The sequence below is a fragment of the Pan paniscus genome, chromosome 1, assembly GCF_029289425.2.
Source record: "Pan paniscus chromosome 1, NHGRI_mPanPan1-v2.0_pri, whole genome shotgun sequence".
Lineage (NCBI taxonomy): Eukaryota > Metazoa > Chordata > Mammalia > Primates > Hominidae > Pan > Pan paniscus.
This window is the reverse complement of record NC_073249.2, coordinates 70,182,664-70,210,202: the sequence shown is the minus strand read 5'-3', so window position 1 is coordinate 70,210,202 and position 27,539 is coordinate 70,182,664. Positions and strand designations below refer to the sequence as shown.

At 41.5% G+C, this 27,539-nt stretch overlaps 2 protein-coding genes and 1 non-coding gene across 7 annotated transcripts in view; 2 read left to right on the top strand and 1 right to left on the bottom strand.

Moving 5' to 3' along the window:
• AXDND1 (axonemal dynein light chain domain containing 1) overlaps positions 1-4,600 on the top strand; it is a 189,802-nt gene extending 185,202 nt beyond the window's left edge. For all 5 annotated transcript variants that reach the window (XM_055111047.2, XM_055111042.2, XM_055111046.2 and 2 more), the window contains one exon: positions 4,377-4,600. In XM_055111047.2, the coding sequence (XP_054967022.2) occupies positions 4,377-4,384 (8 nt within the window). In that variant the 3' untranslated portion in view covers positions 4,385-4,600. The remainder of the gene's footprint in view (positions 1-4,376) is intronic.
• On the bottom strand, positions 424-25,850 carry NPHS2 (NPHS2 stomatin family member, podocin). The gene is made up of 8 exons (XM_034941525.4): positions 25,483-25,850; positions 14,543-14,646; positions 11,147-11,219; positions 9,537-9,619; positions 6,889-7,092; positions 4,341-4,396; positions 2,469-2,547; positions 424-1,324 (listed from the first exon to the last, which is right to left on the bottom strand). The coding sequence occupies exons 1-8, from the start codon at positions 25,754-25,756 to the stop codon at positions 1,046-1,048; spliced, it is 1,152 nt and encodes a 383-aa protein (XP_034797416.1). The 5' UTR covers positions 25,757-25,850; the 3' UTR covers positions 424-1,045.
• Positions 25,851-26,159: 309 nt separating this feature from the next.
• LOC112438256 (U5 spliceosomal RNA) lies at positions 26,160-26,271 on the top strand. The gene has a single exon (XR_003026709.1). It is a non-coding gene; the product is annotated as a U5 spliceosomal RNA (small nuclear RNA).
• The last annotated feature ends 1,268 nt before the right edge of the window (positions 26,272-27,539 follow it).

The window sequence follows — 27,539 nt, the reverse complement described above, 5'->3', positions numbered from 1 at the left end:
GCTTCAGAATTTACTAACATTATTTTAGTAATGTTTTATAATGTTAGTGACTTTTTTAAGTTTATAGAGAATTTGCTGTAAGTATAGATATGCTTTCTTATTGGCTTATTTTTTCTGCAGATATGCATTTCTAATTGTATAATGCAAATTAATGGAAAATAAGACTTAGAGAAATGTATCTATATTAAGAAATATCTGTATAAGAAAACAATATGTCAGGGCATGTATAGGTTACCTAATATTATTACTGTTTGAAGAAATAAACAAGCTGGTAAGTTCTATACTGAAAATAGATTACTCTCCGGCCCACTATTTATAGTGATTCTCCCTCAGATTTTAAGCCACATGTGTCAGATGTTTTTGTCCTTTTATTTATTTCTTTATTTAAAAAAGGAATCTCCACAAAAAGAATTCCTTTTAAATGCTTTAATTAGGGATAAATTGTATATCCGACTCCAAGTACATCTCTCTTTTTTGCATTCACTCTGAAACATTTAAGTGTCACTTTAGGTAACTCTCAGGGTTAGGTGTGAGGAATTCAGGGTGGAGCAAAAAGATTGAGTGTGGTTGAGGAAAACTAAGACTTGGTAGTATCATTGGAGAGAAGACTGCATCTTCGGGACAGAAGAGCAATAGAGTGTGACAAGCCCAATGATAGGTGCTTGTAGGAAGGGCTGTGGGAGCTGTGGCAACCTTGCCAAAGGGGTCAGAGGACATACAGTGAAAGGGACATCTGAACCAAGTTCCCAGAAGTCAAAATTTAACCACATCTAGACTCAAAATTCTTTCCAAAGTAGAATGTTGACCAAAGCTGTTTCCCATAATTGCTCTGACTAGATGAGTCACGGAAACGTGTTGTCTGCCTTCTCTGTCATTACATCATTTCACTGTCTTCTCATGGATGGTGCATTGTGACTTCGTGCATTCCGTGGCCATTCTATATGGCAACCAAAGGAAGGGCAGGGAATGAGGACAGAGTGCCTCCCTCAGGGATGTGGCTTTTCTATGGCAGGCCCCTTTACAGTCACATTACGCCCCATCCTTCCTATAACATGGGAGAGTCTTTCTTTTTAGGATTTAGTGGCTCAACAGGTTTGGAAGGACTTGGGAAGGGGAGGCTTCCCTGAGTTCTGTTGCTGGGAGAAGACAGGCAATTCAGTAGGTCAAATGGCAAAGGTAAAACCACAGTGGAAGGCTTCTCTGTGGACAGAGACTGAAGGGTGTGGAGGTATCGAAGCTGAACAGCAGCAGGGGTGCCTGACAGAATCTCAGCTGCCATCCTCAGGGACTCAGAAGCAGCCTTTTCTCCTTCTGCAGCAATCATCTAGAAAACATGTGATGAAAGCAAAGTGATTGTTCTTCATTCCCTGAAGGCTTCACCACTATGCAGTGTGACTCAGCAGACAAGCCCTGAGCATCTACTATGTGGCAAGCACGGTTAAGCATAGAACATGTTTATTCTTCTTTCTCAAGGGTCTTGAGCTGGGGAGACAGATTAAACTACTAATCACAATTTAAGGTGGAATTTGTTAGGAGCCATCACAAGTATAAATGAAGTATTAGGGGAGTTATTAGCATCTGGTGGGCCTTGAAAGATTAGGATTTTGCCAACATAGAGAAAAGATTAGCCAGCACTCCATGCAAAGGCATGACGTTATGAAAGGGTGACCCCCAACTCAGGGAAAGTGAATGGGTAAACATTTCTGAAGAGAAAGTGCTGAGCTCACTACACAAGTGCTACCTGAAAGTGGGTGAAGAGGACTTCACTCAGAGATCTAGAAGCAACTGCCCTGGGGACTATCCTCCTCCCCTTCCTCATCCCCGCCTCCCCTCAGTGGTCCACAGGCAATGATCCTCTTACTGGTTCAGGTTTTTATCTTCACCTGCTCTCTGTTCTTTCAGAGAAATCTGCCTCCCTTCATTCTTCACTTTCCTCTTCCCAAGGCCCCCTCACCCACACCTCAGTTACCAGAAGCTGCTAGCTGCCACATCTTTGCTTCTTGCTGTCATGCCTGAGTGGAGCCGAGTAGCACAGCCTTCTCTTGGCTCTAGCATTGAGGGAACTGGGCCCTGATCGTGGTTGTCCCTCCAAAACTTGTGCCAAGCTTGGGATACAGTTCTAGGGGATACCTAGAAGTTAGGGTGACTACGATTACCCAGGAAAAGATGCCAGCACTAGAGAAGAGGGATTGATGTGTGTGGAGGAGATGCCTTTAAGGAGAGAGAGGGAAGGTGAGACTCAAGCAGTGAGTGGTCACTATTATCAGTAGCTTCAGAGAGGGAGAGGAGTTGCATTAGTCAGGGGACTATTAACACACTTTAAGAGAGCAATTTTAATAGAGTTGTAAGGGCCCAAGACAGCTTCTGCCCAGTGCCTAATGAATGGACAGTAAGGAAGCAAAGGGGAAATGTTCTCCACGAGCAGGCCTTCCTAAAGAGCAGTCTGGGTGGGAGGACGGAGTGCTCACCCGCACTTTGGCTTGTCTTTGCGCTTCAGCCTCCACAGCCAGTGAGTGCTGAAGCCCAGCTGGCAACCTCACATCTTTACTGAAAAAGAAAGAATGCAGGCATGTAGGTGTGCAGCCATGATTTAGGGGCCAAAGCTTTCACACAGACTTGCAAGCCTCTCTACTGCTGTCTCATGATGAGTAGCAAATTTGGAGTGACCAGAGTGTGCCATTCCTAGACTTCTGAGGTCAAAAGTAGGCAGATCTCCAAGGTCGATGCCTCAAATGCAGTTTTGTATTATTGCTGATGCTACAGTAGAGCTGTAGTTTCTCATTATCAGCACAGCAGGTTTTGTATTGATGAGCTGTGCTCAGTTTTTCCGCTTAGGATATAATCTAAGCCCCAACTAATAAATTTGAACAATGGCTTGAAGAGCCACACTACTGATAATAAAGATAAGGGGAATTCATCCAAGTTTATAAAAGAGAAGAATTGATTTTGAAAAGGGTACAACTGACCAAATAAGAACAACGCTTAATGTATTGCATAAAAGGTACAAAATTGTCTTTTGACCCTGATTATAACTATAAAAATGCATATATGGAAAACAGGTTAGCTGCCCCTCAAAAAGTTAAATATGGAGTTACCATGTGACCTAGTAATTCTACTTCTAGATACAGACCCAAGATAATTGAAAACGTGTTCACTCAAAAACTTGCAAATTAATGCTTGCTGTAGCATTATTCATACTAGCCAAAGAGCAGAAACAACCTAAATGTCCATCAGCTGATGAACCAATAAAATGTGGTATAGCCTCACAATGAAATATTATTTGATCATAAAAAGTAATGAAGTACTGATTCATGCTCAAGCATGGTTGAACCTTGAAAACATTATGCTAAGTGAAAAGAAGCCAGACACAAAAAGCCATACATTGTATGATTCCATTTATGTGAAATGTCCAGAAGAGGCAAATCCATTGAGACAGAAACTAAATTAGTGGTTGCCAGGGATTAAGGAGTACATGGGGGATTCCCACTTAATGAGTACAGGCTTCCTTTGGGGATGATGAAAATGTTCTGAAGTTAGATAGTAGTGATGGATGTACCCCTTAGTAAATATATTATACTAAAACCACAGTTTAAAATAGCAAAAATGTGACATTTCTTTTTTTCTTTCTTTGAGACAGAGTCTCACTCTGTCACCCGGGCTGGAGTGCAATGCGCAATCTCGACTCACTGCAGCCTCCGCCTCCCGGGTTCAAGTGATTCTCCTGCCTCAGCCTCCTGAGTAGCTGGGATTACAGGCATTTGCCAACACCCCCGGCTAATTTTTTTTTTTTTTTTTTGAGATTGAGTCTCGCTCTGTGGTCATGGCTGGAGCACAGTGGCATGATCTTGGCTCACTGAAACCTCTGCCTCTCGGGTTCAAGCGATTCTTCTGCCTCAGCCTCCCTAGTAGCTGGGATTACAGGCATGTGCTACCACGCCCAGCTAATTTTTGCATTTTTAGTAGAGACAGAGTTACACCATGTTGGCCAGGCTGGTCTCAAACTCCTGACCTCAAGCAATCCACCCACCTTGGCATCCCAAAGTACTGGGATTACAGGTGTGAGCCACTGCGCCTGGCCTAAAATGGGAAATTTCATGTAAATTTTATCTAAAACAATTTTTAGATTCATAGAGAAAAAAATAATCAGAGTAATTTGTCCAAATGTTATAGTGATTGTGTTATGGCTGTAAGATATTAGGTGATTTGTTTCTCTTTTTTATAAATTTATGCTGATATGGCTATAGTACTCAATGAAAATAATTTTTCAAATGAAAAATTTTAAATGAAACCAGAATATTTTCCTTTATCATACAGTTCTTCCTAGTTAATTTCCTACCCACATTTCTATTCTCTCCACTTTGATTCCCCAAATACAGGTCACTGAATCCAAGGCAACCTGTGGAAAGAAGAATTCAGATGTCAGTGGGAGCCTCCAGGTGGGAGGAGAGCATGCCTAAACCCTGGTGGCCATTGTTCTGTACTAAGGAACAACATTCCCTTTGAAAGGACATTATTTGCCTGTTGTATTTAACTTCACAGTGCCTTGCAAAGAGTTGTTTAACTTGCATGGTGCCACCCAATAAATATCTGTGCAATTGAAGATGGTGTGGTATGCTGAATAATGGTCCCCAAAGATATCCCATGTCCTAATCCCTGGAATCTGTGAATGTTACCCCAAGAGGGATTTTGCTGGTGTGATTAGGTTAAAGGCTCTTGAGATGGGGATATTATCCTGGATTATCCAGGTGGCCCTAAATGTAATTATAGGTGTCCTTATAAGAGGGAGGCAAATGGTGATTTGACTACAGAAGAGAAGGTGACATGATGATAGAAGCAGGAAATGGAATGATGCACTCTAAAGATGGAGGAAGGTGCCACGAGCTGAGAAATGCAGGCAGCCACCAGATGCTGGAAAAGGCAAGGAAACGGATTCTCCTCTCAGAACCTCCAGAAGAAATTGGTCCAGCTGACACCTGGACTCTAGCCCATTGAAACTGATTTTGGACTCTGTGGTCTTCGAAACTAAGAAAATAATTTTTGTTTGTTTTTAAGCCACCATGTTTGTGGTAGTTTGTTACAGAAGTAATAGGAACTAATACAGATATATTTTAAAAATCTGTTTTAAAATGCACTGAGTTGAGAACCAGTCTCTAGTCTCTCTTCCAGATGTCTTTCATTTATAGGATGTTTTCACTTCTACAACTGATGCTGGTGGCTCCAGTTTCCTCCTGCTTCCCAGTCCTGTCCACCCCCTTGATTGAAGTTGGAAACAGGAGAGGGAAGAAAATCGACTGTGGATTCTGGAAAGGAGGGGCAGGGCATGGAGCTCTCCATGTTGACCCAAACTCTTCTTTTTACACTTATTTTCTCATTATTTTTTAGTGGTTAGACAAACAGTAAGCATAGTGCATTGAGAACCTTGAGAAGACTAATTTGGGGGTGTGGGTGAGAGTAAGGAATGTTGATAAAGACGTCGCAGAATAGGTGGCATCTTAAAGGACAAATAAAATCTTGCCTGTGGAGAAAAGGGAAGTATTCGATGCAGAAGATACAGCCCAAGAGGAGGCAATGGGAGCATAAAAGTGCTGAATGCTGGACAAAAGCTAAAGTAGGTTGGAGTATTAGATTCAGTGGGAGAAGGGTGGCAAGAGGTGAGACTACAATAGTTGGGTCATTTATTTATTTATCCAAAAAACATTATCTACCTGCTGTGTGACAAGCCCGTGCTGAGGACCAAGAGATGGATAAAACATAGCCCCTGCTGCTATGGAGGTTGTAGTCTGGGAAAACTAATGTCTTAGATAGATGGTCCCCAACTTGCAATGGTTTGACAATTTTCAACTTTTATCATGGGTTTATTAGGATACATGCATTTTTGACTTACGATATTTTTTGCTTTATGATGGTTTATAAGTCAAAGAACACTTGTATATATATTATAATCAGTGTAACAAGGGCAAGCTTGAATGTCAAGTGTCTGGACTTTATCCTTTAAAGGAGAAGGATGAATAAGGAAAGGAGGGTGAAGGGGGACATCCCATAAAGCATAATTGCCACCAGTGCCTTTGATTCTTGGGGTCCCTCTATTTGAGGTCCTCCTTCCAACTACCATGATTCACAACCTCCTAACCCAGTTCTGGGCCTGGGTGTCCCCACTGCTTCAGTGACAGGCTCCATTGCTGGTGGTAATTGCCACTCCATTGGCCAGCTGCCTGGAATCCTGCTGTCTTCTCACTTCTCCTCTGAATACCTGTTGCCTACCTGCCTTGGTAAGAATCAAAGCCACCGACCCTGGCCGTGAATGAGCTTGCTGAGCTTGCTGTCTGTGGACTAGAGGGAGCTGCTTGTGAAGCAGTTCTTGCTCTTTCCCCTCTAATTCCAAATTGATTAAATCTAGACAATGGATTGGGTAATTCATCATGTAAAGGTCTATGACATCTTAGCTTTTGTTATCTGAAAGTCTTATTTGAACTTATTATTTAACTTGGCACTCATTATGCTTGTTTCCCCAGGTAGACAGTAAGCTCCTGGGAACCATGCTTTATCATCTTTGTGTACCAACCCCTCCTGTCCATCCCCACCAACCCCACTGTTCCTGCCAGCAATCATTCTGAATACTTAATACTAGGTGAGTACTTGGAGATGAATTTAAAGTCACTGGAGTAGGTTTGAGAGCAAAAACTGCGGCAATGACTGATTAACAAGCACCATACTGATAACTGTAATTGACTCAGAGTCAATTTGGCAACCTCCTAACTAGCTATGAGCTCCCAAAGGGATGGTCCCTAAGGGATGAAACCGGCCATAGAAGATTTAATAAATGGCCAATGAACAAATGAATAAAAGATAAATATTTCAGCATATGGGCCATTATGTTTATCTAAGTACCTTTGCATCTTGGGCGATGCTCTTCCTCTCTAGAAGAATTTCAGTGAGGGATCGATGTGCTAGGAGACGCTTCATAGTGGTTTGCACAAGGAATTGCACAGCTTTAGATACATGAGCAAGACTGCTTAGGAGAAGAGAGGCATTTTCCATTCGGTAGTAGCAAATGGCATCTATCTCCATTATAAACATGTCTTTGGTCACGATCTAGGCAGAAAAAAGTTTGGATGACAGGCTTGATTCTTGGGCTCCTTTCCTATGTGGGGTTAGAGGAACTAAATGTGTTCAAAGTGAATTTTCTCCACAAGAGAAAAATGGAGTTGGCCTACCCTTTATTTAAAATAGACATGTTTTTGAAAATTATGAAATTTTTATTAAATACACGAAAGAATGCACAACTTAATCCTGTGGTAAATCCTTTTGTAAAAAAAATCAGAAATAATTTTCTCATAAGAAGTCATTCAGTTGATTCCAAACCAGGTCTTTCTAAACTGATACCAAAATAAAGCATCTGCTACAAGAGAAGCATGTTCTGGGAAACAAGCACTCTAATGTGTTGCTTGCTAGAGTGTACGTTAGGGGATGCTTTGATGATATACATCACAAGCCCTAGAAAGATGTCTTAACATTTCCCTTTTTATATTGATCGTAAGGACATATTTTAAGGATTTAGCTATAAGGATGTTACTCACAGTATTGCTAATTGGAATACAAATTGGAAAGAATTTAACATCAACAATAGGGAATTGGTTGAGTAAATTGTGATACAGCCACTAAATGAAATGCTGTATGTCCATTTAAAATAAAGGGATAGAAGCATTTAGCTAATTTATGAAAAGATGATCACAATATATTGTTGGGTTAAGAAAGACACATTACAAAACAGTATATATGGTATGATATATGTGTATATATATATGCCCATCTGTAAATATAACCACATACATTGAAAAATCTGAAAGGATATACTCCAAAATATCAACAGTTAACTATGGGTAACAGGATTGGGGTGAGTTTTTTTTCCCAATTTTGTTTATTGTGTTAAAATACATATACCATAAAACTTATCATCTTAACCATTTTTAAGTATACAGTCCAGTGATACTGAATACACTCATAATATTGTGCAACTATCACCACCATCCATCTCCATAACTCTTTCATCTTGTAAAACTGAAACTCTGTACCCATGAAATAATAACTCTCCAATTTCTCCTTCTCCTCAACCCCTGCAACCACCATACTACTTTCAGTCTCTATGAATTTGACTACTCTAGGTGCTTCATATGAGTAGGATCATACAGTATTTTTTTTGTGTGTGTGATTGGCTTATTTCAGTCAGCATAATGTCCTCAAGGTTCATCTATCTTGTAGAATATCAGAATTTCCTTTCTTTTTAAGGCTGAATAATGTTCCATTGTGGGTTATATATCACATTTTATTTATCTCTTCAGTCATCAGTAGACACTTGGGTTGCTTCTTCCTTTTGGTTATTGTGAATAATGCTGTTATGAACACAGGTGTACAACTATTCTTTAAGACCCTACTTTCAATTCTTTTAGGTATATATGCAGAAGTGGAATTGCTGGGTCATACAGTAATTCTATTCTTAATTTTTTGAGGAGCTGCTCTACTGTTTTCTACAGTGGCTGCACCATTTTACATTTTCCTACCAACAGTGCACGAGGGTTCCAATTTGTCTACATCCTCTTCAACACTTGTTATTTTCCAGGTTTTTAAAAAAACGGTAGCCATGTTAATGAGTGTAAAGTGATATTTTGTGATATTGATTTGTATTTTCCTAATGTAGTGATGCTGAGCATCTTTTCATATGCTTGTTGCCCATTTATATATCTTCATCTTCTTTGTCATCCTTTGAGAAATGTCTGTTTAAGTTTGTATTAGGGTTCTCTAGAGAAACTATAGAATGTGTATGTGTGTGTTGGGGTTTCATCATACATATATATGCACACACACACGTACACATAATAGGTATGCTGGGGTGGGGAGAGAAAAAAATACTGATTTAAAGAATTGGCTCATGTGCTTATGGAAGCTAGCATGTCTAAAATCTTCAGGCTGAAGACCCAGGGAAGAGTTTATCTTTTCTACTGAAAGAATTCCTTCCTCCTCAAAGGGAGGTCAGTCTTTTTCTTGAGCCCTTCAATTAATTGGATGAGGCCCACCCCACATTAGGGAGGGTAATCTGCTTTACTCAACGTCTGCTGATTTAAATGTTAATCCCATCTAAAAAAGTACCTTCACAGTAACATCCAGATGTGTTTGGCCAAATATAGGTCAAATGATCATGGCCTAGCCAGGCTGACACATAAGGTTAACTATCACAAAGTTCTTTGCCCATTTTTTAAATCAGGTTGTTTACTTTTTTTGTTGTTGAGATGTATGAGTTCTTTATATATATTGAATATTAACCCTTTATGAGATATATGATTTGCAAATATTTTCCCCCATTCCCTAGATTGCCTTTGCACTCTGTTAATTGTGTCCTTTGATGCACAAAAGTTTTAAGTTCTGATGTAGTCCATATCATTATTTTTCTTTCCTATTTTTGAGTATAAATAATCATTTTGTCCATGGTAGGTAGACCATGGAAAATGTATAGAGAAAGCAAAAGCCATCATTTGGCTTACCTCATGAAAAGGTATCTCCAGAGTTTGGAGACGAAGGTCAACCTTGTGGTAGGTATCCAGGCAGGGCAAAAAAAAGAAAAGACCTAAAAGAGAGGAGGAGGAAGTGACAGATAAATAGCTAGCATGAAGGCTGTTTGGGTTTCACCTTTCTGGGGTCAGGTTGCACACTACATTACTTTTCTTAGCCTCTAATTACAGACCATTGGCCCATCCCACCTCTACCTGAGGGTAAAAGGAGAGCACTATTATATATTATAATATATAATCCGGGACAATAGGTATAAACAGGGATTATTCCCAGCAAACTGGGCTGTGTGGTCCTTTTAGTCATGGTGCTGGCCTCCCCAGATCTCAATTGCATGTCTGTCCTTTCACTAGAATTGAACTCCCTAAGTAGTGTCCTATGCACTATTGTTAGCCTTAGTGTCTGACTTAGTGCCTTTTAGGTGCTCTCTGAAATTGTTTTTGAATCCATGAGTGTACCCAGGTGTCAAACTTTAGAGCCAGCAACCTCCATGTCATATTCGTTAGAATGTGAGCCCCAGAAGTAATCAGAATAGCAATTATCATGATACCAGCTTTCTGGTTGGCTAGTTAGTCCTCACCCACCCAATATAATATATAGGATCAATGTGCAATAAACATTTGTAGATTGATTTATTGAGATTTTCTGAGAGCCCATTGGATTCTGTGGGCTCCTGCAAAAGCCAAAGCTTTGTTGAAACAAGCAGCACCTCACAGAGTCCAGGATACTAGTCAGCTACTAGTCCTCCTCAGTGCCAGTTGAGAAGGTTCCTGAAAACCAGGCCCAGAACAAGATGTTCTTTGTCCTGGAACTACAGAGTCTGGTTCTACTTTTGTGTGGACTCATATATTCATTCTGAATCTTCAAACTCTGATATTTGTCCCTAGTCTGGTCTCTGTGGGCGTGTCCTGGAACTCAGACCCTCTCCAATATAATATACACATGGGACTTTGCTCCTCATACCTTCCTGGCTGACTTAGATCTCCAAACCCCCACTACTACACCTTTCAGACTGACCATACTTCTATCTGTCTCCCATAATGAGCTTGGACCTCTGGACATCAACTCCACTAGATCTTAAGGTCCTGAGATCAGAGACCATGTCTTATGGTTAGCACAGAGTCTGAGCCACAAGAAATGCTTAATCTATGTTTTTTAAATCCCTATAACTGAAGACCAATTTGTTATTTGAATGCTGAACTTTGCCTGTTTCTCATGATTGGATCTGAGCACCTGGATTGGGAAATAGCTCAGCTTTTCTCTGAGAATTCACAGGACTCTGACCATATACACATTGTACTCAAATCAGTCCCCAGCCATTGGTCCTAAGCTAACTTGCTATTCCAGCAAGCCTTGCCCTGGCATGTGGGCTCTCTGTACCAATTCTCTCTCTTGGCTACCTATGACCTAGTAGTAATAGTCTCTGAAGAATATTTGAATAACCTATAAGTAACAGATTGGAAAATTCAGATATCATGAATCAAGTTACTTCATTTAATCTGAGGTCCATATTACAAATCTGCATGGGTTGAAGAAATTGGCAAGTCAGGAGAGAGGTGTTTAGAAAAAAAAGAGTGTTTTTTACCAGGGCCTTTGGCTCTTCCAGGAAGCAGATGTCCCAGTCGGAATATAATTACTCTTTCATACTCTTGTACAACCTAAAGAGAAATTTAATCCTTTCAAATCACTCCCAGAAAGAAAAAGTCTTCAAAAGGCCTTGGCATAAGAATGATCATAGATATCAGAAATTTTTTGTTTTGAGAACCAGGAAAAAATTTCTATTAATACTTAAGTTTCCAAAATCTATATTTAGTAAGTGTAAAATTTCAGAAATGAAAAAGTATATTAACCATGTTAATTTTTGAACCCATAGACAGAATTTTGATTAAAGACTTACGATTATCTAAAATCCATGGCCAGTTTTCCCTAAATTAATCTTATCAAGGCATATTAAATCTTGTATTTTACTGTGAGTTCTGCACTAGCTTTTATATGTATTGCTCATTAGCTACTTAACAGAAAGAGGGAGTATATTTTAATACCACTTGTGATGTTTTGTTTCAGAGTGCAATTTCTTCTGAGGCTGCTTCAAAATGATTCAATTGGATTTTTTTTTTCTAGACGAAGTTTCGCTCTTGTTACCCAGACTCGAGTGCAGTGGCATGATCTCGGCTCACTGCAACCTCTGCCTCCCGGGTTCAAGCGATTCTCCTGCCTCAGCCTCCCAAGTAGCTGGGATTACAGGTGTAAGCCACCATGCCCGGCTAATTTTTTGTATTTTTAGTAGAGACAGGGTTTCGCCATATTGGTCAGGCTGGTCTTGAACTCCTGACCTCAGGTGATTCACCTGCTTTGGCCTCCCAAAGTGCTGGGATTACAGGCGTGAGCCACCGTGGCCAGCCTCAATTGGATTTTAATTTGCCAATTTTCACTGGTGATAGATCTAGAAGATTTGTGTTTACCCTGAAAATGTGCAGAGATACTTTTAAATGACAAAAAGATTCTGGAGAATGTCTATTAGAAGAGAAATAGAGAAGTTACTGCACACTACTTTAAAAATAAACTTCACTTTCTGACCCAGTATCAGAATCTGAGTTCAATTGCGTGTTTATCACTGATTTAACTTGGTCTGCTTATTTACATGTTAAGATATGCCCCACCAGATGAGGCACTCCTTGATGATACGGAATTAATCTTTTTTTTTCTCAGTGCTTAAAAAATGCCTGATACATTGTAAGTATTCAATAAATATTTATTGAATAAATGAAAGAATGATTTGTGACTATAGACAAATTTATTTTCCTTCCTTATCCTCCCTCCACTTTAAAAAGCTCCAATGAATAATAACTAGCCAAATATAAAAATGTGATAAAGAGGCCCAACAAAACACATTTTGAAATGTGCTTCTTAAAGTAACAGGATCTACTAACCCACTGTAAGTCCTTTGAGGCTGGGAACCATGTTTTGTTTGTCTTCATGAGGTTTACAATTTTATGAGGCCAGAACACTGCCTTGCTTGAAACAATCAGAATGAATGACTGTATGTGGTTCTTAGAGCATGCCAAGCAATTCCCAATTGCTTGGTTTCCTAGCATTACTTGTTTCTTACCTGCTTTTATTGGAAAAAACAAATTCTCCCCAGAGATGAAGGGGAGTCTTACTTCTTCAAGACCTTGCTCAAATATAACTGCCTGGTTCTGCTTTTGTTTCCTCTCCCTAATTGGCTTCTTAGGGCTTACCATCTTAAGTGACCAGACCTGAGAGCCTTTCCCAAAAACCATGGCTGAGTCAGTGTTGTATCTTGTGGCAATCATGCAGGTGCTCAGGTCACCCTTCGAGAAGAGCCTGCTGCCAACTATACACTGTCTATAGAAGACACACTTTATATTCAAAGATATGAACAGACTGAAAGTAAAAGATGGAAAAGAGATACCATATGAACAGTAACTAAAGGAGAGCGGGCTATCCTAACATCAGAGAAAATGGACTTCAAAAGAAGCAAACATGTTACTAGCAATAAAGTGGGACATTGTATAATGATAAAAGGATCAATGCATTAGGGAAGTATGTCAATGATAAGCATAGATGCACCTAAAAACAGAGTTCCAAAATACATGAGGAAAAAGACAAAAATAATTCAAAGTAGAAATAGACAATTCAGTAGTGACAGTTGGAGACTTCAATACCCCACTTTAAACAATGGATGGAACTAGAAAAACATGGAAGACTTGAATAGCACTGTCAACAAATAGACCTAACAGACATCTACACAGAACATCTCCACCTAACAACAACAGGATAATACATTCTTTTCCAGCATACGTGAAACATCATCTCCAGGATAGATAATATGCTAGGCCATAAAACTAACTTAAACAAACTTAAAAGGATTGAAATAACATAAAGTATATTCTCTCATTACAATGAAGTTAAATTAGAAATCAATAACAGAAGGAAATTTGAGAAATTGACAAATATGTGGAAATTAAACAACATACACTAACCAATGGGTTAAAGAAGAAATCACAAGGAAAATGAGAAAATACTTTGAGATAAATGAAAACAAAAACACAAGATACCAAAATGTATCTTGGGGAGGAAAATGGGGAGGGAAAGGTGAAGGGGAAGAGGAAAGAGCTGCTGCCTGCTGTGAGGAGTAAAACCAACAACAGCCCCAGCAGCAGGTGTACTGTTTCAGCCAAGGACACAGTCTTCTCTGCAGCTACAGCCAATGACTGAGATGGCAGGAGTACTAGGGCTGTGCCATTTCTGCCCACTGTGGGACTCCTATGAAGCAAACCTTGCTCTGGAGTTCCCTTTTGGGCTGGCCAATGCTTTCTCAGAGCTGCACCACAGTCAGAGGCTCTTTCTGCCCAATCCTTTCTTCCCCTTCTCATATCACAAGTGTCAGGCCTGCATAACTGTCTGAAGGCTTCTCCTGACTACTCTTGTTTTCTTTCCCGTTAATCTTTCACAGGCAATGTCTCCCAATAAATCTCTTGCTCCTCTAATTCCATCTTGGCATGTGCTTCCAGAATGGACACAGGTCTTCATTTACTTCAGGGACAGGCATCTGTAACCACCTGTGGGCCAAACATAATCATGACTCATGGTCTATAGAAGCTGCCTGAGAAGTTTCGTGGAAGTGTGTGGAGTGGATGTCATGATCCATTCTGGTCACAGAATGCAGATGAATGAGACATAGCCAATATAATACACATGGTAAGTGTTAGAACAAAGTGAAAGCAGAGTGACATGGGAGCACCAGGAAGGGAATGACAGTCTGGGGGAGTCAAGGAAGGCTTCCTGTTCACATTTGAGCAAGGTCTTGGAGGAGTAAGCTATCCTGGAAGGTGAGTCTGGGGTGAGGGCATTCCACATGGAGCAATAACATGTACCAGAAAACAGAAGTGAGAATGGGCATGGTGTGGCCAGTGAGAGGCCTCAGGAAATTACCTATTGGGTCCTTATGGAATCTCACCTTTACGCAGAACCAGATGGAAAAAGGGAAGGTCATGATGATGAAGAGCAGGGAAATGAGGACAAGAAGCCACTCACAGGCCCCTAAGCCGGAGGATTTGGTACCTTAAAAAAATTAAAGCAAAAGAATAATTATATTGAAACTTCACTGTATTCACTGACTAGCATCTGTTGGTCCAATTCTTGGTATTGGAGTCGGCACAACTTGGAGACTTTGCTGGAAATATTAGAATAAGTCAAATCAGAGTAGTCAGAGTTCACAGGGCCTGGGGAGGAGCAGGCTCCTGGAAAGGTAGTGGGGACCAGGCACAGTGGCTCACGCCTGTCATCCCAGCACTCTAGGAGGCTGAGGTGAGAGGATCGCTTGAGTCCAGGAGTTCAAGATCAGCCTGGGCAACATAGTGAGATCCTGTCTGTACAAATAAAAAATTAAAAACTAGCTGGGTATGGTGGTGCGTGCCTGTAGTTCCAGCTATGCAGGAGGCTGAGGTGGGAAGAAAGGTTGAGCCTGGGAGGTTGACGCTGCAGTGAGCTATGACTGCACCACTGTACTCCAGCCTGGGTGACAGAGCTAGATCTTGTCTCAAAAATAAAATAAAAAAGAAAGGGAGTGGGGGTATACTGGAACAGGCACAAAATTTGTGAAGAAGGTCTGGATTCCAGTTCTGGCTCTACTGTTTCATATCCAGATGACCTTAGGCAAGGCGTATGACCTTTTCACGCCTCAGTTTCTTCACTATATTATGAGGATGCTAACATCTCATGACTATCCCATAATAACTAGTTCATGAGCTATATCACCTATCTCTGGCATAAGGATAAAATAACACATACACATAAAAAGCACTGAGCTTTACTTTACATGTGTCTGTTTGTTTTTGTTGTTTTTTGTTTTTATACTTTAAGTTCTAGGGTACATGTGCACAACGTGCAGGTTTGTTACATAGGTATACATGTGCCATGTTGGTTTGCTGCACCCATCAATTCATCATTTATATTAGGTATTTCTCCTAATGCTATCCCTCCCCCAGCTCCCCACCCCCTGACAGGCCCCAGTGTGTGATGTTCACCGCCCTGTGTCCAAGTGATCTCATTGTTCATTTCCCATCTATGAGTGAAAACATACAGTGCTTGCTTTTGTGTCCTTGTGATAGTTTGCTGAGAATGATGGTTTCCAGCTTCATCCATGTCCCTACAAAGGACATGAACTCATCCTTTTTTATGGCTGCATAGTATTCCATGGTGTGTATGTGCTACATTTTCTTAATCCAGTCTATCATTGATGGACATTTGGGTTAGTTCCAAGTCTTTGCTCTTCTGAATAGTGCCGCAATAAACATACGTGTGCATGTGTCTTTATAGTAGCATGATTTATAATCCTTTGGGTATATACCCAGTAATGGGATTGCTGGGTCAAATGGTAATTCTAGTTCTAGATCCTTGAGGAATTGCCACACTGTCTTCCACAATGGTTGAACTAATTTACACTCCCACCAACAGTGTAAAAGCGTTCCTATTTCTCCACATCCTCTCTAGCATCTGTTGTTTCCTGACTTTTTAATGATTGCCATTCTAACTGGCATTAGATGGTATCTCATTGTGGTTTTGATTTGCATTTCTCTGATGACCAGTGATGATGAGTATTTTTTCATGTGTCTGTTGGCTGCATAAATGTCTTCTTTTGAGAAGTGTCTGTTCATATCCTTCACCCACTTTTTGATGGGGTTGTTTTTTTCTTGTAAATTTGTTTGAGTTCTTGTAGATTCTGGATATTAGCCCTTTGTCAGATGGGTGGATTGCAAAAATCTTCTCCCATTCTGTAGGTTGCCTGTTCACTCTGCTGATAGTTTCTTTTGCTGTGCAGAAGCTCTTTAGTTTAATTAGATCCCATTTGTCTATTTTGGCTTTTGTTGCCATTGCTTTTGGTGTTTGAGTCATGAAGTCCTTGTCCATGCCTATGTCCTGAACGGTATTGCCTAGGTTTTCTTCTAGGGTTTTTATGGTTTTAGGTCTAACATTTAAGTCTTTAAACCATCTTGAGTTAATTTTTGTGTAAGGTGTAAGGAAGGGATCCAGTTTCAGCTTTCTACGTTTGGGTAGCCAGTTTTCCCAGCACCATTTATTAAATAGGGAATCCTTTCCCCATTTCTTGTTTTTGTTGGGTTTGTCAAAGATCAGATGGTTGTAGATGTGTTGTGTTATTTCTGAGGCCTCTGTTCTGTTCCATTGGTCTATACCTCTGTTTTGGTAGCGATACCATGCTGTTTTGGTTACTGTAGCCTTGTAGTATAGTTTGAAGTCAGGTAGTGTGATGCCTCCAGCTTTGTTCCTTTTGCTTAGGATTGTCTTGGCAATGTGGGCTCTTTTTTTGGTTCCATATGAACTTTAAAGTAGTTTTTTCAAGTTCTGTGAAGAAAGTCGTTGGTAGCTTGATGGGGATGGCATTGAATCTATAAATTACTTTGGGCAGTATGGCCATTTTCATGATATTGATTCTTCCTATCTGTGAGCATGGAATGTTCTCCCATTTGTTTCTATCCTCTTTTATTTAGTTGAGCAGTGGCTTATAGTTCTCCTTGAGGAGGTCCTTCACGTCCCTTGTAAGTTGGATTCCTAGATATTTTATTCTCTTTGAAGCAATTGTGAATGGGAGTTCACTCATGATTTGGCTCTCTGTTTTTCTGATAATGGTGTATAGGAATGCTTGTGATTTTTGCACATTAATTTTGTATCCTGAGACTTTGCTCAAGTTGCTTATCAGCTTAAGGAGATTTTGGGCTGAGATGATGGGGTTTTCTAAATATACAATCTTGTCATCTGCAAACAGGGACAATTTGACTTCCTCTTTTCCTAACTGAATACCCTTTATTTCTTTCTCTTGCCTGACTGCCCTGGCCAGAACTTCCAACACTATGTCGAATAGGGTGGTGAGAGAGGGCTTCCTTGTCTTGTGCTGGTTTTCAACGGGAATGCTTCCAGTTTTTGCTCATTCAGTAGGATATTGGCTGTGGGTTTGTCCTAAATAGCTCTTATTATTTTGAGATATGTTCCATCAATACCTAGTTTATTGAGAGTTTTTAGCATGAAGGGCTGTTGAATTTTGTCAAAGGCCTTCTCTGCATCTATTGAGATAATCATGTGGTTTTTGTTGTTGGTTCTGTTTATGTGATGGGTTACATTTATTGATTTGCATATGTTGAACCAGCCTTGCATCCCAGGGATGAAGCCCACTTGATCGAGGTGGATGTGCTGCTGGATTCATTTGCCAGTATTTTATTGAGGATTTTTGCATCAATGTTCATCAGGGATATTGGTCTAAAATTCTCTTTTTTTGTTGTGTCTCTGCCAGGCTTTGGTATCAGGATTATGTTGTCCTCATAAAATGAGTTAGGGAGGATTCCCTCTTTTTCTATTGATTGGAAGAGTTTCAGAAGGAATGGTACCAGCTCCTCTTTGTACCTCTCATAGAATTCGGCTGTGAATCTGACTGGTCCTGGACTTTTTTTGGTTGGTAGGCTATCATTTATTGCCTCAATTTCAGAGCCTGTTATTGGTCTATTCAGAGATTTGACTTCTTCCTGGTTTAGTCTTGGGAGGGTGTATGTGTCCAGGAATTTATCCATTTCTTCTAGATTTTCTACTTTATTTGTGTAGAGGTGCTTATAGTATTCTCTGATGGTAGTTTGTATTTCTGTGAGATAGGTGGTGATATCCTCTTTATCATTTTTTATTGCATCTATTTGAATCTACTCTCTTTTCTTCTTTATTAGTCTTGCTAGCGGTCTATTTTGTTAATCTTTTCAAAAAACCAGCTCCTGGATTCATTGATTTTTTTAAAGGGTTTTTTTCTGTCTCTATCTCTTTCAGTTCTGCTCTGATCTTAGTTATTTCTTGTCTTCCGCTAGCTTTTGAATTTGTTTGCTCTTGCTTCTCTAGTTCTTTTAATTGTGATGTTAGGGTGTCGATTTTAGATCTTTCCTGGTTTCTCTTGTGGGCATTTAGTGCTATAAATTTTCCTCTACATACTGCTTTAAATGTGTCCCAGAGATTCTGGTATGTTGTGTCTTCGTTCTCATTGGTTTCAAAGAACATCTGTATTTCTGCCTTCATTTCGTTATTTACCCAGTAGTCATTCAGGAGCAAGTTGTTCAGTTTCCATGTAGTTGTGTGGTTTTGAGTGAGTTTCTTAATCCTGAGTTCTAATTTGATTGCACTGTGGTCTGAGAGGCAGTTTGTTGTGATTTCTGTTCTTTTACATTTGCTGAGGAGTGCTTTACTTCCAATTATGTGGTCAATTTTAGAATAAATATGATATGGTGCTGAGAAGAATATATATTCTGTTGATTTGGGGTGGAGAGTTCTGTAGATGCCTATTAGGTCTGCTTGTTGCAGAGCTGAGTTCTGGTCCTGGATATCCTTGTTAACTTTCTGTCTCATTGATCTGTCTAATGCTGAGAGTAGGGTGTTAAATTTTCCCATTATTATTGCGTGGGAATCTAAGTCTCTTTGTAGGTATCTAAGAACTTGCTTTCTGAATCTGGGTGCTCCTGTATTGGGTGCATATATATTTAGGATAGTTAGCTCTTCTTGTTGAATTGATCCCTTTACCATTATGTAATGGCCTTCTTTGTCCCTTCTGATCTTTGTTGGCTTAAAGTCTGTTTTATCAGAGACTAGGATTGCAACCCCTGCTTTTTTTTGCTTTCCATTTCCTTGGTAGATCTTTCTCCATTCCTTTATTTTAAGCCTATGTGAATCTTTGCACATCAGATGGGTCTCTGAATATAGCACACCGATGGGTCTTGACTCTTTATCCAATTTGCCAGTCTGTGTCTTTTAATTGGAGCATTTAGCCCACTTACATTTAAGGTTAATATTTTGTTATATGTGAATTTGATCCTGTCATTATGATGTTTGCTGGTTATTTTGCCCATTAATTGATGCAGTTTCTTCATAGCATCAATGGTCTTTACAATTTGGCAGGTTTTTGCAGTGGCTGGTACTGGTTGTTTCTTTCCATGTTTAGTGCTTCCTTCAGGAGCCCTTGTAAGGCAGGCCTGGTGGTGATAAAATCTCTCAGCATTTTGCTTGTCTGTAAAGGATTTTATTTCTCCTTCACTTACAAAGCATAGTTTGGCTGGATATGAAATTCTGGGTTGAAAATTCTTTTCTTTAAGAATGTTGAATGTAGGCCCCCACTCTCTTCTAGCTTATAGGATTTCTGCCAAGAGATCCACTGTTAGTCTAATGGGCTTCCTTTTGTGGGTAACTCGACCTTTCTCTCTGGCTGCCCTTAACACTTTTTCCTTCATTTCAACCTTGGTGAATCTGACAATTATGTGTCTTGGGGTTGCTTTTCTCAAGGAGTATCCTTGTGGTGTTCTCTGTATTTCCTGAATTTGAATATTGGCCTGCCTTGCTAGATTGGGGAAGTTCTCCTGGATAATATCCTGAAGACTGTTTTGCAACTTGGTTCCATTCTCCCCATCACTTTCAGGTACACAAATCTGCCAAGACCAGCTAGGTCAGGGAGACCCTTACCCAGTGGCACTAAAGGAATTTAAAGACACACACACAGAAATATAGAGGTTTGAAGTGGGAAATCAGGGGTCTCACAGCTTTCAGAGCTGAGATCCCGGAACAGAGATTTACCCATGTATTTATTAACAGCAAGCCAGTCATTAGCATTGTTTCTATAGATATTAAATTAACTAAAAGTATCCCTTATGGGAAACAAAGGGATGGGCCGAATGAAAGGAATAGGTTGGGCTAGTTAACTGCAGCAGGAGAATGTCCTTAAGGCACAGATCACTCATGCTATTGTTTGTGGCTTAATAATGCCTTTAAGCGGTTTTCCACCCTGGGCAGGCCAGGTGTTCCTTGCCTTCATTCCCGTAAACACACAACCTTCCAGCTTGGGCGTTAGGGCCATTATGAACATGTTACAGTGCTGCAGAGATTTTGTTTATGGCCAGTTTTGGGGCCAGTTTATGGCCAGATTTTGAGGGGCCTGCTCCCAACACCAATCAAACATAGATTTGGTCTTTTCACATAGTCCCATATTTCTTGGAGGCTTTGTTCGTTTCTTTTTACTCTTTTTTCTCTAACCTTGTCTTCTCACTTTATTTCATTAATTTGATCTTCAGTCACTGATACCCTTTCTTCCACTTGATTGAATTGGCTATTGAAGCTTGCACATGCGTCATGAAGTTCTTGTGCCATGGTTTTCAGCTCCATCAGGTCATTTAAGGTCTTCTCTATACTGTTTATTCTAGTTAGCCATTCGTCTAATCTTTTTTCAAGGTTTTAAGCTTCCTTGTGATGGGTTCGAACATCCTCCTTTAGCTTGGAGGAGTTTGTTATTACTGACTTTCTGAAGCCTACTTCTGTCAACTCGTCAAAGTCATTCTCCATCCAGCTTTGTTTCATTGCTGGCGAGGAGCTGCAACCTTTTGGTTTAGAAGAGGCACTCTGATTTTTAGAATTTTCAGCTTTCTGCTCTGGTTTCTCCCCATCTTTGTGGTTTTATCTACCTTTGGTCTTGATGTTGGTGACCTACAGATGTGGTTTTGGCGTAGATGAACTTTTTGTTGATGTTGATGCTATTCCTTTCTGTTTGTTAGTTTTCCATCTAACAGTCAGGTCCCTCAGCTGCAGATCTGTTGGAGTTTGCTAGAGTTCCACTCCAGACCCTGTTTGCCTGGGTATCACCAGCGGAGGCTGCAGAACAGCAAATATTGCTGCCTGATCCTTCCTCTGAAAGCTTCATCCCAGAGGGGCAGCCGCCTATATGAGGTGTCCGTTGGCCCCTACTGGGAGGTGTCTCCCAGTTACACTACATGGGGGTCAGGGACCCACTTGAGGGGGCAGTCTGTCCATTCTCAGAGCTCAAACGCTGTGCTGGGAGAACCACTGCTCTCTTCAGAGCTGTCAGACAGGGATGTTTAAGTCTGCAGAAGTTGTTTGCTACCTTTTGTTCACCTATGCCCTACTCACAGAGGTGGAGTCTAGAGGCAGTAGGCCTTGCTGAGCTATGGTGGGCTCCGCCCAGTTAGAGCTTCCTGGCTACTTTGTTTACCTACTCAAGCCTCAGCAATGGCGGACACCCCACCCTCAGCCAGTCTGCGGCCTTGCAGATCAATCTCAGACTGCTGCGCTAGCAGTGAGCAAGGCTCCTTGGGCGTGGGACCCACCGAGCCAGGCACGGGAGAGGATCACCTTGTCTGCAGGTTGCTAAGACCTTGGGAAAAGCACAGTATTTGGGTGTGAGTGTCCTGTTTTTCCAGGTAGTCTGTCATGGCATCCCTTAGCTAGGAAAGGGAAATCCCCCGACCCCTTGTGCTTCCTGGGTGAGGCAACGCCCCGCCCTGCTTCAGCTCACCCTCCATGGGCTGCACTCACTTTCCGACCAGTCCTGGTGAGATGAACCAGTTACCTCAGTTGGAAATGCAGAAATCACCTGTCTTCTGTGTCGATCATGCTGGGCGCTGTAGACCGGAGCTGTTCCTATTTGGCCATCTTCTGTCCAGTTTGTTTTAAGTGATTCCAAGCACATGTCCAGAGGCTTATCTTCCATGAAATAACTTCCTCATTCATTACAAGCCTTAATGTCTGAAGTTCCATCATTTTAACACCTCCATTAAGGTGTTGATCTCAATAGTCTTTGAAAATTAACTTTATGGGGTAATATTCACCTACTAATATGTATAAAAAAGTGATAAGGAACTGGGGTTCAGAACATCCAAGATGCTTGGGTGATAAATGAAACAATATCAAGGAGAGTCAGTCTCAAGAACACAAGCTTCTTGGGGTCTTGTCTTATTTACACTATGCCCCCAGGGCTTAGAATAGTGCCTGGCACCATACATGTGCTCAATAAATATTAGTTGAGTGTGAGAAGAAAGGAGAAATGAAAATGATTTAAATGTAAGAGTTATGAAAATTTCAAGAATTTTAACCTCCAGGTACTAGAAAACTTACTAAAGGAATATTATTTGCCAGTTTAAAAAGATCGTAGAGGACTAGAAGGTGACTAAAAATTAGGAAATGGTAGTCTACTTTCCTTCCTTTCTTCCTTCCTTCTTTCCTTCCTTCCTTCCTTCCCTTCCTCCCTCCTTCTCTCCCTCGTTCCTTCCTTTCTTTCTTTCTTTCTTTCTTTCTTTCTTTCTTTCTTTCTTTCTATCTTTCCTTCTTTTTTTCTCTCTTTTGAGACTGGGTCTTGCTCTCTCCAGGCTGGAGCGCAGTGATGCAATCATGGCTTTCTGCATCCTCGGCCTCCTGGGCTCAAGCATCCCCCCACCTTAGCCTCTCAAGTAGCTGGGACTACAGGTGCATGCCACCTTACCTGGCTAATTTTTTTTTTGCAGAGATGGGGTCTCGCTATTTTGCCCAGGCTGGTCTCAAACTCCAAGCCTCAAGTGATCCTCTCACCTCAGCCTCCCTAAGTGCTGGGATTATAGGTATGAGCTATGGCACCTGGCCTAAAATCTTATTTTTAAAAGATGGGGACAAAGGGGATAACTAATTAGTAGGCCTGAAAATTTGATTTTCATGCCCCAGAAAGGTCACCACCAAATTGATGTGCAGATCACTTGAAGAAGAGGACAGAGATGCAAGCTGCACCGGCACAAAAACAAAATCAGCACTGAATACCATAGTATGGCAGTTTCTAAAGGCCATCCTACGAAATACTAATCCCACAGGGTGCTCCATCAAAGAAGAATTTCCTGGGCAAATGACCTTAGAGAATACTAGGCACTACATCCCATTCCTGGAGTTCCCAGTGCTCTTCAGGACATTGAAGCTATGAGAATCTCGCAAAGCATTCTTAGCTTTGTTTACACACATTTGACCAGGTAATATTTTCTCTAAGGAACACTAATTGATATTCTATGGAACTTATTTCTCATGGAACCTACTCTGGGAAATGCTGCTCTACCAACATATTAATTTTTATAATATTATTTTTCAAGGGCAATGACTAACAGTATCATTGCCAGTTTTAATTAGTTTATAAATATGTTTCAGTTGCCAGTGGTAGCCATGGCAAGTAAAAATAAATAAATGCATATACAAAATTACATTTTATAAATGAAGAAAGGCCTCAAAAATTCCTTCATACAGTAGCGAGAGATATGAATAGAAAACTAATTTATATCCTCAAACCTAACGTGAAGATTTACCCCCAAAATATTATTCTGTTAGAATAAGTTGCTTGAATATCCAACTTGTTTGGTTTAAGTGAATAGTGAAACATTAATTATTCAAGCAGGAAAACCTTTAAACATTGTCTGAGAGTCCCCAACATTTTGGTGAGGTGAAGCGCCTTTTCATTTCTCCCGTCTTAAGTAGCCTGCCTTTGGGAGTGTGGTGCTAAGTGAAAAAGAGGAGGGGATGTTACTCTCTGTTCCCCGTGAGCTTCAGAAACCTCCCACACAAGGGCTCAGCAAAGGTCACTTCATCCTTAGTGGGACTGCCCGCCCATTGCTTGAGGTCTCCTGCTTTCGTTACTCTGTAGCTGTAGGGACTGAGGCCCAAAAAGGTGCCCAAGGCCACAGCTGTAGGACCATGACCAGAAATGAGGGGCAGCACCAAGCAAGGGTGAGCATTTCAATCAGACTGTCTTACTCTGGGATTTTGGCTTCTCTACTTCCCAGCTACACGACTTGGGCATGTTACTTAATTTCTCAGAGCATGTTTCCTCATCTGTGATAAGAGGATGGTGAGGGATTAAATAACTCAGTAAAACACCCAGTGTGTGCCTGGCATATAGTAGGGGTTTCATAAATGGTGGCTCCCTTACTTGTCTACCCTACCAGTGTGATCTGCTGCCTCACAGTTACAAGCCCTCTAACCTCAGCATTGAACCCAGCAACCATTTACTGAACAGAGGTTTCTGACTGATGAAAGGGTATCATCAACTGGGCAAAACAGTATTAACATGACCCATTTAAATTATACCCCAACTGCAGAAATCTTCCTTAAATGGTAGCTTTCAGTGATCCAGCATGTACTGCTTTGCTGGTAATTAGGAAATGTTAAAACTTCAGAGCCAGCAGGAAGCAATATAACACACTATTCCTTATTTAATTTCTTTTAACATCTGTCATCCCACTAAAGTGGTAATCATTTTTTTCTTCCACTCATTATAAAAAAGACTGGAGGTAGATAAAATTTTCCCAAGAGTTGTTTCTCCTGCAGAAGCAAAAGAGACACCTTTCTTTGCATTCCCTCCTTTGATCTAATTTTCCTCTCTCTTAGCTTGCAGCTGGAATCGAGTAAGTTTTTGTTCCAGACTTTGTGCAAAGTGCTTTGGATGCCTTTTCTCATTGTATCCTCACCACTACCCTCTGAGGCAGGTACTGTTATATGAGAGATGGTTAAGGTCCTTCCTATGATCACATGGCTAGCAAGTGGGTTGAGCTGTGATTGAAACTCAGGTGTGGCTCTTCCTCACTTGGCTCTGCTGCGACTGCTTTTCAGAAAGAATGATCATCTTCCCAGAAGTTTAAAATGCTTTTAGGTAAGACCGAGGGGTGGGGACGCGGGAAGAAGAATAAGCCTACAGCCTACAGCCACCAGCTCGTGCATGTCTTTACTTAAATTAGGTGCCCGTATGCCCCTCCATGGCCACAAAAACCAAGTTCATGGCTCCTTTGCCAAGTTGCTTCGTCCCCAACATGTACCACACTCGCTCCCCACTCCCATCCAAGGCTGGCCCCGAGACCAGTATATAGTGATATTTGTATTTCTTCTGATGTTCTTTGCTCACCATAGCAGGTTGCTGGGTTCCTAACTTACGCCTTTCCGTTCCTGGGAACCTGAGCATCCAGCAATCTGCTCTGGCTTCAGTGGGTCTCGTGGGGATGACCCTTTCCACCTTATCTGACGCCCCTTAGTTACCACCTGGAAAGGTGGCAGATAGTGGTGCTGAATCCGTACCTTCCTCGGGCCGCTCGCTCTCCAACAGCGCCACCACCTCGGTGCCCTCCTCGCCGGAGCCTCGGACCTCATCCACGTCCACCACCGTGGCGGCGGGCGCTCGGGGCTCCCCCGGGGTCCCTGCCCGTCCGGAGCCCGACGGCTCTGGCCCAGCCTCCTGGCGCCCGCGGCCCCCGCCGCTCCTCTCGGCCTTTGCCCTCTTGTTCTCCTTGTGCGGAGTCCTGCCGCCTCGCCCGCGGGACTCCCTGGAGGAGCTCCGCGCCCTCCTCTCCATCCTCAGAGCTGCCGGGCGGCTGGAGCAGCAGCGCGGGAGCGCTAGGGGCACGGGAGCGCAGTCCCTGTGGAGTCGCTGCGGGTCCGCGTGGCGTGCCCGGGGGACCCTAAAGACCGTCGGGTGGGGGCTGAGGGCGAGGGGCGGGACCCCGGGGCCGTGGGCGGGGCGCACCCGGAACCCCGACGGCTGTGTCTCGGTGGAGCTGTGGACTGCGCCCGCCGACTCCCACGGCCGGGGCGGCGCTGAAGCAGAGAGAGGCCTGGGTGGGAGAGCCGGCCCCGGGCAGGGTGCGGGCGTTGAAAAGTGCGTGTCTGCAGGTGCCAACCCGGGCTGTGAAGACTCATCTCCTGGAGGGTTCCTAATGTCATGCTAGAGGGCTGACGGAGATACAGAAGCTCATCGCAAGCTCTGGTTTCTCTTCAAAACGAATACATCTTTTGCCTTTTACTGCAGATTTTCGTGGAGAGGAACAGTTGTTAGTAACCTTTTTTGTTTGTTTGTTTTTAGGTCCTGCTTGGGCAGGGCCAAGTAAAAAAGAAAAAAGAAAAAAACCACAAAAGGTCATCGAATTAGGGTGACTTTAAGGTAAAATCAGAAATTTCGCCTCAATCCCCAACTTTCCTTCTTGGAGCCGTCTCAAGGATGCCTTTCTCTCCTCCCTACGTATTTCTTATTTTATATCCTGGCCCTAGTTATTCTACATATGCATTAACCCCTAATGATGTTGGCTGATTCCTCCTGGGAATATTTACATTTTAAAGGGGATAAAAGAAAACTCTCTTTGCGATGTGTTTCATCTCTGTTATTATTTAGGGTCTTTATTAATGCTTACGCCTGATGTTGATGATGCAATGCTTCTTGAAGAATCATAGGCAGGAAGGGGTCTGGTCTAACTTCTGTTTTTAGGAAGAGACACTTTGTCCCGTGCTTCCATGATGAAAGCAGGAGTTGGGCTTTTTCAGGGTTCATTGGCCAGGCTGGATCTAGCAACGAACTGGGGAGCTGCCTCACCCTCTTCTGAGGGACTTGAAACATTGAATAGGTTTATTTCTCTTTCACTTTCTGTTAATAATTTGTTTCTTACTGAAAGGGAGGTGGGTCAAGGTAACCCATCACCCAAGACTTATGATACTACTCAGATAGTTCAGATCACATGATGGCAGAAATAATGCTCACTGATTTTTTAAATTTTTAAAATATTTATTGAATTCACACAGCAATAGCTTTTTTTCTCTCCCAAAACCTTATTAAACACTGAGCACCTGAAGTAAGTGAAGTGCGTCTGGAAAAACCAATTCCACTACTTTCTTCTGTATGTTCCAGGTTAGGCCACTGGGAGTAAAGTAAATAAAAGATGAGCAATCCAGTCATTTAAATAGATTTTTTACTGTCTAAACCTGATCATTGCATGGGCTAAGGAGGATAAATATTTCCTCGCAAGGGCCTGCCTCAGTTGATAGTTTCTACCTACAACACTACAGTGAGAAAAATTCCAAAGCTGCGTTTGGCTCAAAGAGAGAAAGATATCATGATTATTTCATATTCCCCCGAATTAACATTTGCTATTAAACACAGCTAGCATCTTTATCATCCTTTAGAGATTTCCCTGTTAGAAAAAGTGACCAACTATTTGTAGCATTTATTGATGTTTTTCCTCAGCCTGATCCTGTTATAAATTAATTTCATCCGCATCCCTAGCTAGACTCTTATACTAAAATTGCACCTGTTTTTCATTCCAAGAATGGAGCAGGATATCTGGTCAAATGATATTCCCCAAACTGTA